Here is a 12,329-nt window from a genome sequence, read left to right on the forward strand (position 1 = left end):
AAGACTTTTCCACGAACTGTTTATTCAAAACACTCTTCACTCATCCACACTCTACATCTACAACTACACCTACATCAAAATCCACATCCACACCCACACCCACGGTTACAAAGGCAACCTCAAAATCTCTCCACCCTTCTTAATCCCGCCCCTAAACAACTCCTTAATCACATTCCCCTTCCTGATCGTCTCCTGCACGATACCCTCCACATGCTTCGGCTCAACCCTCCCGTACCAAATCCCATGTCCAGCCAGCGGATGCAGCGCACCTGACTCGGGGAGCTTCAACCCGGGTGGGATATAAACAATCACGTTGCCTGCAAACTTGTGGCCGCCGATGTGGCTGATTAGGCCGACTCTTGCTCCCCAGACATTTTTCTCCGGGTCCTCTCCGTTGGGTGCATGCTCTTCAGCAGCAGCAGCGCCCTTGAGCACCTCAATAGCTGGGGTTTGCTCCGCCAACTTCTTCTCAAACTCGCCCCTCAACAAAGGGCCGTACACACCGCACCGCTGATCGCGTCCGCCGTGGCCGCAGATTAACACGATAACCTCGTTGCGGATATCCTGAATACCTGGACCAGGGATCTGGTCGGCGTAGCTGGGATCGCGGCGGAGGGCTTCTTGCTTGGCGGGCGGCGAGTGGGCGTGCACGGGGTGCAGTTTTTCAGGGAGGAGGTGTGCTTTTACAAGGGCTTTGAGCTGCTCGGGGGAGGAGGAGAGGGTGGGGAGGTATTTAAAGTCTGGGAGGAGGTAGATGGATGTGTTGCCCGGTGAAGCAGAAGACGAAGATGGGGGAAAGGAGACGTTGAGGACGGAAATGTTGTGGAAGGGCTATATAGGGGAAGACAAAACCTCAAGGGGGAGGTGGGAACTTACCTGTTAGCCATTACTGCTTTCTTTTTCCTTCTACCATCTCCATGTTGTTGTATGGTTGTTGGGCCTTTTCCATGGGGCTAATTCCATGTTGGTGGTGTGTCAACTCACATCGCTATAGGGACCTCCTCTCCCAATCAGATCGCGCAGCATGGCAGCATGGTTTTGGCCATCGTTGTCATCCTCAATCTTGGACGGCCAGTCGTCCTTGCCAGTGCAAATAAGAACTTGCTGGGCATGGGCTGGCATAAGCCCATTGAGAGGCGTGGTGTGATCGATCTCGAAACCCTCGGGGAACGTGGGAGTCGGAGCGCAGGAGCAGGTGGGCGACGGGCAGGTATCGATCGTCGGGAAGGTCGCCATTGCGCCTCTTGCTGCATAGGTGCGTCGGAAGGAGAAGGCGACATTGCTAGAGCGTGAAGCGCAAGCCCGCGCTGTTGATGCGCCCAAGGCTGCGGTTGCGACTCGTGATGTTTGACGGAGGGGGCGGAGGAGGAGCATGTTTGGTGTTGGTGGTGATGAAATGCGCAAAGCTATGTGGTCTTACAAGAGCCAATTCAAGACCGGGGACGTTGTATTTTATATCCCTTGCCGTGGTCGCACAAGGAGTTGGTGATGGTTAATGATGGTGGGTGGCTATGTCAACGGAGAGCTCGGAGTTACGAGTGCTTAACTGCAGGGGGAGCTAATTATCGTAGCTCGTATCGGATAAGATAAGAAACATGAGCTCCCGTCCTCGAGGCGCCTCACGGAAAGGGTACCCGGTCATATCAACTACCTCTATACTCGTCGAGTTTACCATGGTGATATAAACATACAAGTTTCAGTGAGTTTAGCTCACCTTCTCTTCATTTTATCATGTGTTTTCCCTCTCAGCCTGCGTTCATGTTACTAAATGGTCAGATAGTAAAGGGAAGCTGAAAAATCAAATCACATCTTGAAGTCGTCACAATTTCTTCATCACAGCATCATCTACAAGACCAATAACACACAAGACCTCTCAAAACCAAGATTATGAGATAGAGACAACCCTTCGGTGATAACCCGTTCAGCAACCATGGCCCGAATCAAACCCCAACTCTTCTGGCAAGGCCGAAAGAAACTAGGTCTCAACGCTGCCAAACTTCTTCCCGTCTGTCGAACCCTAGAATCAACCGCCAACGAGCTCCGTTGGATCAAGCAGCACGTCTCTGAAACACCCTCCATCATCCCGTTTGGTGCCCGAGTATGGAAGCTCTGTGACAGGCGAGGCAAGGGGTTGCCTCTAGCATACGTGCTAGGGAACCAACCCTTTGGTGATCTCGAGATCAAGTGTCAATCTGGGGTGTTGATTCCTCGGTAGGTTAGATATGCCCCATCTTATTGCTTCCTCTTCACCATCTTCTCTTGATACACTCACTGACTGATGATACAAAAGAACCGAAACAGAGTCCTATACCATCCACCTCTCCAACATCCTTCGCCGCTCAGCTATTTCCTCGCCATCAAACCCAGACCACCAACCCCAACAACCCCTAAACATAATCGACCTCTGCACCGGAACCGGTTGCGTCCCGCTCCTCCTCTACTCCCAACTCTCCCGCACTCTCCCCTTTCAGTCATTAAACGTGGTAGGAGTCGACATCTCCCAAAAAGCCATCAACCTCTCCCGGCAAAACCTGCAACACAATCTCCGTTTGCACCGCTTCCCTCCTCCCTCTAACCTTCACAAGACCAAGTCCGATTCAGGTCCACAAAGATCAATCAACTTCCTCAAAGCCGACATCTTCTCCCCCTCAGCTTTAGACCCCATCCTCTCCATCCCTTTATTATCATCATCATCATCATCATCATCATCATCATCCACCTCCTCTACATATGATACAGGTTACACAGGCGATGAATGGGACATCCTAACCTCCAACCCCCCTTACATCTCCCCCTCCGGTTTTCTTGTCAGCACCTCCCGGAGTGTGCGCAACTGGGAACCAAAACTCGCTTTGGTACCACCTGTTGAGCGGGTGGATCTGCATCAGAAGCATTTCTACGATCATTACTACCCCGATAACGAGAACTTACTTCCTCCCTCGAAAAAGGGAAAGGGGGTGGTAGAGTACGAAGAGGAAGACGTATTTTATGCCCGCTTGCTGGAGATTGCGAGGACTTATAGGCCGAGAAGGGTGTTGATGGAGGTGGGCGATATGGAGCAGGCTAAGAGAGTGGTGGGGATGGTTTTGGGAGACACAAGGTTGAGGGGGCTTTATTTTGGAGATGGGGATGGAAAAGAAAAAGGGGCGGTGCAGATATGGAGAGATGATTTGGTTGGGTTTGAGGGGTATGAAGAGGTTTTGGAGGTTGGGAAAGAAAAGATTGTGGTGAAGGGCCATCCGGAGGGACATGGGAGGAGTGTGTATCTGAGAAGGGTTGGCGTGGTTGATGCTTGATGATCTATTCAACGGAAAGGAAGCAGATCGCTTGAACCTATGGTATCCAACATATTCTAGTTATTCATACAAACACAATATAATCTATGACAGGCTTCTAGATAATTTTGCTCTATATGTAGGTATCTTACAGCGTCTGATGGTACTGGTACAACACACCCCATCCCGTACCTTCTCTTCCCCTTCCCCATTTCTTACCTTTTCCTGCTTTCTTCCCATCCATCCACACCTCCCCATCCTCATTACCCAACTAACCCCAACCCAACCCAGCCCAAATCACAACTTCAAAACCATCCACTCCTCCTTGCTCACCTTCCCCTTCCTCATCAACTCGCCCGCCACCCCGCCCACATGTCCCTGCCTCTCCAAGCCCTCGGACCACGCCTTGGGACCAGCGAACTGGGCAATGAACCCATCCGGTCCCGATACCATAAGAAGGTTCTTGCCGTTGTTCTTGGCATGGTGGTCAGGGCATTTGCACTGGGCTTCGTGATCTTGTCTGTCGCTGACGTAGACCAGGACCGAGGAGGAGTGCAAGGGGCAAGAGGGATCTGTTGTTGTTGTTGTCGTTGTTGTGCTCTTGATTAGAGACTTCGTTTTAGAGTTGGTAGAAGTGGAAGTAGACGTGATAGCATCAAGAATAGTCTTGGCGTCAATAAACTTCTTCTCCGTGTCGACCGTGCAAGCGAAGTTGAACTGCTCCGGGTGACGGGCTTTGATGTCTTGGAGATAGGGCATGATACCGCCGGTGACAGCAACAGGAGAAGGAGGTAAATACCCCCTCCTCCTCAACGCCTCCAAATCCTCGCAATCAGGACAATCCTCCCTGAACCTGTTGGCCCACACAATCGTCATCTTGGGTGGTTGTGTCGGCATATTCTCCTCCATCAGCTTCCACCCTTCCTCTTTACCGGTTCCCCTTTCATACACAGGACCATATAACCTCCTAGCAACCTGCAGCGCCGGCGCGATACCGGTGCCTCCAGCTAGGAAGACCACCTGTCCCTGTTTCTGTCCCGGTCTACCCTCACCCTCACCCCCATGATCATCACCATCAACACTTTGCACCAACCCCCCAACCCTCTTCGCAACATCAAACCCCAAATGCGGGCCTCTCAACTCCACCTTATCCCCCACCTTCAACTTACTCAAATAACTACTAACCTCCCCCCCATCCATCTTCCTAATCAAGAACCTCAGTCTGCCCCTCTCCATTTCTTCCAACTCTTCCCCAACAGGCGCCGGCAAGGGAGTATAATCCCTCGCAACCTGCAACTGCGGCTGTTTAATCTCCACGCACCACAACCCGTGTTTCCAAGCCTTTTGCAGCATCTGTTGGTCCCCATTCGTTTTTTTGGCGGTGGCGGTGGCAGCGGCAGGTTCCACGCTCAAAATAAACGCCGTGGAAGAAACCTGCTCGCGCGCGACGATGGTGTAGGGCACAAAGGTGGCCGTGTTGAGCGTGGGCGGGGACCGCAGCCCTAGCATGTCTTCGTAGAGGATCCATGATGTGCATGTGCAGGCGGCGAGGGAGATGAGGAGGATTTTGGTGAAGGAAGGGAGTTTTTTTGGGGAGGGGTTTTTGGGGTTCGATGAGTTGGATTCTTGGTCGTCTTGTGTAGGTTGTTGTTGTTGTTGTTGTTGTTGTTGTTGTTGTTGTTGTTGTTTTTGAGGGCCCATCCCGCCGGGTAAGAGGGAGTATGACCTCCTGGTGATAATCCGGAGAGGGGTGGTGGTGGTGATGTTGCCACCGCCGTGTGATGATGATGGGTTGATATGAGAGACGCTGTATGTCCCTGACCTGCTGACCGTTTGGAGGCATGCTGGACTGGCTAATGGCAGACGCCGTGTTAACGGACGGAGTACTAGCCGGCTACTCATTTCTGTTGTTGCTCTTATTCGGCTCGCAAACGGCAGGAGATAAGTGTTGAAATTTTCACTATATTCCAGCGAGAGCGGAAGGTTGAACTGCGAGGGTATATATAGACAGGAAGAAAAGAGGAAGGAAAACGGGCGGGGAGGGTAGAGAGAGTGAACACCGCCCGAGTCGGAAATATGTACAATGGACCGACTGTTGTTGTTGAGTGGAAAATGTAAAAGTGAGGTTTAAGTTTAGAAGTGGTGTTGGTTTCAGGGTTAGGGTTTTGCGACTCAGTTTCCTGCGAAGGCAACGAACACTCTTTGGAGGTCAGGTCTCGACCGGTGCTCAAATCGGCCTCATGATACACTACTGAGTAGTTGACAGCCCGGTACAGACCAAGGCAAAAAGCAGTAGAAACTCAATCGCGCAGGAGAATTTTAAGTTACATTTGTTTGCGGTACTGAGGACCGGGTATCTAGACGTTTTATTCATCCTTTTGATCATTAAGTTATTCTGCAACAAAGTTACCTTGCCAAGTGACAAGGCTTCTTGTTCATAAACAACCTTCATCACTATCCAAGAGGCAGTGTCGGCTAACCAGCCACCGCCAAACTCTCATTGCCTCCTCTGCCAAAACTTCCACCACGGCTTTGTTCCTTCCCTCACCTCCCTCATCCCTCCCACCTCTCTCTTAACGGCGCTCCGTCTGTTCACGTAACTCCTCCAGTAATATACCGGCACACCCACCACCACAAAAGCCACAACCAACAAAGTCTGCAGTGGTTGGGCAAAGACGGCCCTGCTCAGCAGGAACAGACTCACACAGCAGAAGATGATAGGCGTGGTGATCCACGTCTTGTACGGCCTTTCGAGATTAGGTTCCTTAACCCGCAGCACGATCAAGCCCAGCACTGTCACAAAATAAAACGTATAGCCAGCGACACCGTAAAAGGTGACGAGCGTGCCAAACTCGCCGACGCACACGTAAGCGGCCGTGAGGACGCAGTTGAGCATGAGTGCAGGGATGGGCGTGTAGAAGAGACCGGTGTCCTCGTCGGCGACGATGCGGATGAGTTTCTTGGTGAACCAAGAGCGAGTGCGCATGGTGGTTAGAGATTCATGTTGGTCAACAGCGGTTCCACTACCGATGCGCCCAAAGAGTTCGGGGATATAGCCTTCCTTGCCGGCGACGTAAACGAGACGGCTGCTGGTGAAGGTGGAGGCGTTGAGAGCGCCGAAGCAGGAGGCGCTGACGATAAGAGCGAGGATTAGCGCGCCAACGGGGCCGAAGACCTTGGAACCGAAAATGACAGCTACAGTGTTGGTCGAGTTAATGGTGTCCAGGGGAAGGACGAAGAAGTAAGCCACATTGGCTAGGATGTAGCTCAGAATGACGAGGGGCATGGCCGTGTGAATGACCCGTGGGAGGTCCCGGCCGGGGTTGCGGAATTCGCCAACCACATAATTGGTCTGGTGCTCGGTTAGCAAGAGTCAACAAAAGGGGCAAAGTAAACTCTTACGTTATCCCATCCATCAAATGCCCAAAGACCGGCATACAGGGCCACCGCGAAAGCCGACGCATCCATCTTGGTCCCCTCAAACCAGTCATGCTTCTTCCAGTCGAGATTTGCCGCCCCGGAAAATGAGAATCCAGTCGCCGCAACAACAATGCCGATAATGGTAACGCCAAGCAATGCAACAAATTTGAGAAACATGAGCATATCGTTCATCCTTGTTCCGAGCTTGGTCGAGACCGAGTTCAGAAAGGTGACCAGAAAGAGTCCGACCAGCGCGACCGACTTGCTGATCCAGGGGTTGATGGTCTCGGCTTCGGCGCCAATGAAGGTCCTCACCAGGTACTCGCCCATGATGATGGAAATGATGGCAGCACTTCCAGGCTTCAGCACCAGCACCGCAACCCATGTGAACAGGAACCCGGCCAATTCCCCAAAGATCTTGGAGAGGTATACCTGCGGGCCTCCGTTTAATGGTATGGCGCCTCCCAGCTCTGCGTAACTTGCGGCGCCCGTCCAAGCCAGAATTCCCGCCACACACCACACGATGATGGCCGCTCCCGGAGACCCTGCGTTGGCGTTGACCTGACTAGGCGAGGAAAAGATGCCGGATCCGATGATCAAGCCAACAATCAGGGACAGACCATTGAGGTAGGTCAGAGTCTTGTGCTTCTCCAACGAGCCTCCTCCCAAGCCGCCATTGCCATGGCCCCTTGTTGCTGTGGGTGCGCCCAGCGGGGCATATCCGCCTCCGGTCGTCGAAGATAGAGGAAAGAGGTTGGCGGCGAAACTGAATGTAGAGTTCACGGACATGGATCGTTCTGGGCGCACACGGTGGCCCGAGGCAGCGTAGTTGCCATTGTCCAGGGGGTCCTCCCGCTCGAGGGAGAGCTTTCGCGACGAAGATATGCTCGGACGGGAACTGGTGTCGTCGCCGGTGTCGGGCCCGCGGTCTGAGCTGGCTAGAGATGCAAGTTCTAGCGAGTCGCGGCCGGGTTCCAGGTTGTGAGAGTACAATGGTGGCATGTCTCGGGTGCTGCCTCTTTGGGGGCGCTCGGTCGGTCTCTGTATTCGGGAGTGTTTATGTTGACAACGGGATCATAGCCGTATAGGTCTCGTTTGATTTCCTCGGTATGCGACTCGGTTGTCGAGTAGAGAATTGTTTCGAAATATGGACTGGCGTAAGTCTCGGTCAAGGTGGTTGGTTGGTATTAAGTGGTGTAATAGTGGTACTTAGTGGAGGGTATCTCTTTTTCGTTATAATCGTGGCTGGTGGTCAACACAGTTTCCCAAGCGTAGCTCTAGACAATGGTGAGGCTTGAATGGCAAGCAAACAGAAGACAGAGAAGAAAGGAAGAAGCTGATTAAAAAAAAGAGTCTAGAATGTGGGATGGTGTCTCTGGCCGAATCTGGGGAAAAGGAGGCTTCTCTTTTTCTTTGAACAGTGACAGTGACAGCGACAGGTTGCCCGCCCTGGAAACAGGGCCCAAAGTACGGGGGGCGGGTCAGGCAGTTCCCCGGCAGGCAAAGGCAAGGCACGGCCAAATGCGGGCCAATTGCGGGCCAAGAAGCAGGTTCAAGGGGCACGCTCCACGCCAAGAGCTTGACCTCCAGTTTGCATGGTCTGTGCACTCCCACCGTGACCCATCTGGCATGCAAAGTACCGGTGACTTGATGATGAAAGTCATGCGAGCTCTGAAACATGGAATTGAGTTATTATGCTTAATTTGATATAGTTTGAGGACCATATTTGTGCTGATGACTCTACTGTAAGAAAAACCTTGACATGTATCACCACCAAATTCAAAGTCTTCGGGGCTGAGTAGCTGTCCTGGAGCTTCACTTGTTGTACCCTGGACTCAGAAACCCTGCAGATCGATATAGCCAAGAGAATTAAAAAAATTAAAAAAATAACTCCCGATGTTGAATACAACAGCTTCGGAATTGAGAATATTGCTCTATCGCAGCATAATTACTTTAATTCTTTGTTGACTGTGTAGCAACTGGCCATGTGAACAAAAGACTTCAGGACGTAGCTTCCCGTTGACTCTGGATGCAATCAAATCCGATGAACATGCATTTCTAAAATAAAAAAAAGAAAGAGGCATCGGCTTGTCTGTCTCCTCCTCCAACTGAACATCCCCGCCGGTTGACCAGGCAATGTGATATTTAGCCCAAACAAAAACAACGCGATGCCTCTCATTTGCGCAAGGCCGCTCGGCCGGTTAGTGCCCAAGCTCGGCTCATCACTACGACCAGTTCTCTCCTCAGCAGCTGCAGCTTCTCTTGCTGCTTCTCCCCGACGCCCTGTTGGCATTGCCCTCCAGCACTTGGGCACCGAGTCTTGGAAGAGATTCTACGCCGACCACAAGCTAGACCTCCTCGCCCTCGACCAAAAATGGCGCCAGAAATGGGCCGAATCGAGCCGTGAGAAGGGCGCAAAGAAGGATGACGAAAAGAACAAATATGTTCTCCCTATGTTTCCCTATCCGTCGGGCTATCTACACCTCGGCCACCTCAGAGTCTACACCATTGCCGATGTGATTGCGAGGTTCCAGACTCTCCAGGGCCACAAGGTCCTGTTGCCCATGGGTTGGGATGCCTTTGGACTGCCAGCTGAGAATGCTGCCATTGAGAGAGGCATTAACCCGGCCACTTGGACCAAGGCCAATATCGCCAAGATGAAGGAGCAGCTGGATGTCATGAACGGCTCATGGGACTGGGACTGCGTGCGTATTCCACATCTTATGTGACTATGAAGCTTAATACTAACCCAACCCAGGAACTTGCTACATGCGATCCCGACTTCTACAAGCATACGCAAAAGATCTTCCTCGCTCTCCATGAGAAGGGTCTCGCTTATCAGGCGGAAGCCGAGGTCAACTATGACCCTGTCGACAAGACGGTGCTTGCTAACGAGCAAGTTGATGCCAACGGGCGCTCATGGAGGTCCGGTGCCAAGGTCGAGAAGCGCAAGCTGAAGCAGTGGTTCCTCAAGATCTCTGAGTTCCGTGAGTCCCTGCTCAAAGACCTCGACACGCTGGCCAAGGACGAGGCGTGGCCCGAGAGAGTTCTGGCCATGCAAAAGAACTGGCTGGGCAAGTCCAGGGGCGCTACTGTCAAGTTTCCCGTCCTGGCTTTTGGTCAGGGCACTCACTCTGCCATCGAGGTGTTCACCAGCCGTCCTGATACCCTCTTTGGTGTCCAGTACATTGCCCTCGCTGCTACTCACCCCTCTATTCAGCAACTGGCAAAGAGCGACCCCGAACTTCAGGCCTTCCTCACCACATTGCCCGGACTCCCTCCTGATTCCAAGGTTGGATACCTACTCCCTCACATCCGTGCCGTCAACCCTTTGGCCTATCACGAAGATACACCTGCGGACACCAAGGTCTCTCTTCCCATCTATGTGGCACCATATGTTCTTGGTGACTATGGTGAGGGTGCCGTTATGGGTGTGCCTGGTCATGATCTCAGAGACCATGCTTTCTGGAAGGAACACCATTACGACGTACCTGTTCGCTTCGTCCTAGCGGCTTCCGAAGACGAGACCACGACTTCCATGCCCAACGAGCCATTCACCGAACACGGCGTTATGAACGCCAACAGCGGTATCTTTAAGGGCAAGTCGTCCAAGGAGGCCGGTGAGATGCTAGTCAAGCTACTCGAGCCCGCTGGTCTCGCCAAGGAGACCGAGAAGTGGCGTCTGCGTGACTGGCTGATCAGCCGTCAGAGATACTGGGGCACACCCATTCCCATTGTGCACTGCGGCTCCTGCGGCACCGTCCCCGTCCCCGACGAGCAGCTCCCCGTCGTGCTTCCCGAAGTTGACGAGCACTGGGCTGGCAAGAAGACCGGCAACCCGCTCGAGTCCCAGACTGAGTGGATCAACACCTCCTGCCCCAAGTGCGGCGGCGAGGCCAAGCGCGACACTGATACCATGGACACCTTTGTCGACTCCAGCTGGTACTATATGCGCTTCATCGACGCCCACAACAAGGAGGCACCTTTCTCACCCGAGAAGGCCAAGGCTCTCACGCCTGTTGATCTCTACATCGGCGGTGTCGAGCACGCCATTCTTCATCTACTCTACTCGCGCTTCATCTACAAGTTCCTCATGACCTCCTCCTCCTTCGGCGGCAAGGAATCCGAAGCCACGTCCGAAGGTGCCGAGTCCGAAACCACCGAAGAAGTCTACGAGCCATTCAAGCGTCTCATCACCCAAGGCATGGTGCACGGCAAGACCTACACCGACCCCGCCACAGGCCGCTTCCTCAAGCCGGACGAGGTCGACCTCAGCAACCCGAGCCAGCCCAAGGTTGTCGCCACGGGCGCCATCGCCAGCGTCAGCTACGAGAAGATGTCCAAGTCCAAGCACAACGGCGTGGACCCGACGGCCTTCATCGCGCAGTACGGCGCCGACGCCACGCGCGCGCACATGTTGTTCCAAGCGCCCGTCAGCGAGATTCTGGACTGGGACGAGAACAAGATTACTGGCGTGACGAGGTGGTTGAGTCGTGTTTATGATCTTGTTCAGAAGACCGCTGCTGCTTCTTCTACCGCGTCCGAATCTTCCGTTAGCAGCACCAGCACCAGCAGCGTCAAGACCTTCTTCGAACAATACCAACAGCAAAACAACCTTTCCACCGACTCGGCTGAATACGACGCCTCCGTCACCGTCTGGCGCGAGGTCCAACGCACCATCTCCTCCGTCACCACCTCCTACAACAAAGTGTACACGCTCAACACGGTCATTTCGGACTTGATGTCTTTGACCAACCTCATCATCAACCCTTCCTCTTCCTCCTCCACCGCCGCCTCTGCCGACGCACACCCCCTAATCAAACACGAAGCAGTCTCCGCCCTTATCAGACTAATGGCGCCCATAGCGCCCGCCTTCGCCGAAGAATGCTGGTCCACGCTCTACCCCAACGGCACCACCTCCCTTTTCAACCCCCAAAATAATGAGCAGGCGGCGGCTAGATTCCCCGTCACCGACGGGACCGAAGCCATCCTCAAGAGCAGGAAACAGACCTGCGCGGTCCAGCTGAATGGCAAGACCAAGTTTGTGGTGGAGATAGGGACGCCGCCGGCTGGGTTGTTGGAGAAGGGTAAGGACGCTGAAGAGAAGTTAAGGGAGTTTATTGTCGGTGAGGTGTTGAGGACGGAGGAAGGAAGGGCTAAGCTGGAAGGACGCGGGGTAGATGTGAACAAGGCGAAGAAGGTTATTGTTGTTAGGGGGGGGAGGTTGTTGAATGTTGTTATGTAAATTCCCGAGACGGACGGACGGGTGGAGGGGGGAAAAGGCGTGGAGGGGTGTAAGATATGAGTAATTTGTATAAGCGAGTGAAAAGGGGTTTGAGGTACTAGACGTAAGTTGGGGAGAGGAATAGATCATTGCCATTCTTCATGTTCTTCTCGTTATGCTCTGGAGATTCATAGAGTTCTTTGTTTAGCTCTGTAGCTCCTGACGCGCTTCCCGTCCTCACAGTCATTCCTTTCCATCAGATCAGGCCGCTGGTAATCATCTCTTTCCTTCTCCGTACCCTCTTAATCTGCAACTCATAACTCCCAGCTCCCTACTCGGATTCCGAGCTCTTGTCCGGACCCTCTCATCCCATCCCATCCACCCCAACCTATCCATCCACTTCCATCCCT

At 53.1% G+C, this 12,329-nt stretch overlaps 5 protein-coding genes across 5 annotated transcripts; 2 read left to right on the plus strand and 3 right to left on the minus strand.

The window, feature by feature from the left end:
• Nucleotides 1-96: 96 nt before the first annotated feature.
• Nucleotides 97-1,399, minus strand: SMAC4_02662 (uncharacterized protein). The gene is made up of 2 exons (XM_003352179.2): nucleotides 985-1,399; nucleotides 97-831 (listed from the first exon to the last, which is right to left on the minus strand). Exons 1-2 carry the CDS (start codon nucleotides 1,372-1,374, stop codon nucleotides 106-108), a joined length of 1,116 nt encoding a protein of 371 aa, XP_003352227.1. The 5' UTR covers nucleotides 1,375-1,399; the 3' UTR covers nucleotides 97-105.
• A 236-nt stretch (nucleotides 1,400-1,635) lies between these two features.
• On the plus strand, nucleotides 1,636-3,486 carry SMAC4_02661 (uncharacterized protein). The gene is made up of 2 exons (XM_066089818.1): nucleotides 1,636-2,211; nucleotides 2,291-3,486. Exons 1-2 carry the CDS (start codon nucleotides 1,931-1,933, stop codon nucleotides 3,294-3,296), a joined length of 1,287 nt encoding a protein of 428 aa, XP_065946170.1. The 5' UTR covers nucleotides 1,636-1,930; the 3' UTR covers nucleotides 3,297-3,486.
• Nucleotides 3,487-3,572: 86 nt separating this feature from the next.
• Nucleotides 3,573-5,177, minus strand: SMAC4_02660 (uncharacterized protein; the record flags this gene model as incomplete). The annotated part of the gene is made up of 1 exon (XM_003352177.1): nucleotides 3,573-5,177. The coding sequence occupies one exon, from the start codon at nucleotides 5,175-5,177 to the stop codon at nucleotides 3,573-3,575; it is 1,605 nt and encodes a 534-aa protein (XP_003352225.1).
• A 407-nt stretch (nucleotides 5,178-5,584) lies between these two features.
• On the minus strand, nucleotides 5,585-8,124 carry SMAC4_02659 (uncharacterized protein). The gene is made up of 2 exons (XM_003352176.2): nucleotides 6,678-8,124; nucleotides 5,585-6,627 (listed from the first exon to the last, which is right to left on the minus strand). The coding sequence occupies exons 1-2, from the start codon at nucleotides 7,695-7,697 to the stop codon at nucleotides 5,773-5,775; spliced, it is 1,875 nt and encodes a 624-aa protein (XP_003352224.1). The 5' UTR covers nucleotides 7,698-8,124; the 3' UTR covers nucleotides 5,585-5,772.
• A 690-nt stretch (nucleotides 8,125-8,814) lies between these two features.
• SMAC4_02658 (uncharacterized protein) lies at nucleotides 8,815-11,985 on the plus strand. Its single transcript, XM_024655490.2, has 2 exons — nucleotides 8,815-9,400; nucleotides 9,454-11,985. Exons 1-2 carry the CDS (start codon nucleotides 8,864-8,866, stop codon nucleotides 11,938-11,940), a joined length of 3,024 nt encoding a protein of 1,007 aa, XP_024511372.2. The 5' UTR covers nucleotides 8,815-8,863; the 3' UTR covers nucleotides 11,941-11,985.
• Nucleotides 11,986-12,329: the final 344 nt, after the last annotated feature.

The sequence above is a fragment of the Sordaria macrospora genome, chromosome 2 (assembly GCF_033870435.1).
Source record: "Sordaria macrospora chromosome 2, complete sequence".
Taxonomy (NCBI): domain Eukaryota; kingdom Fungi; phylum Ascomycota; class Sordariomycetes; order Sordariales; family Sordariaceae; genus Sordaria; species Sordaria macrospora.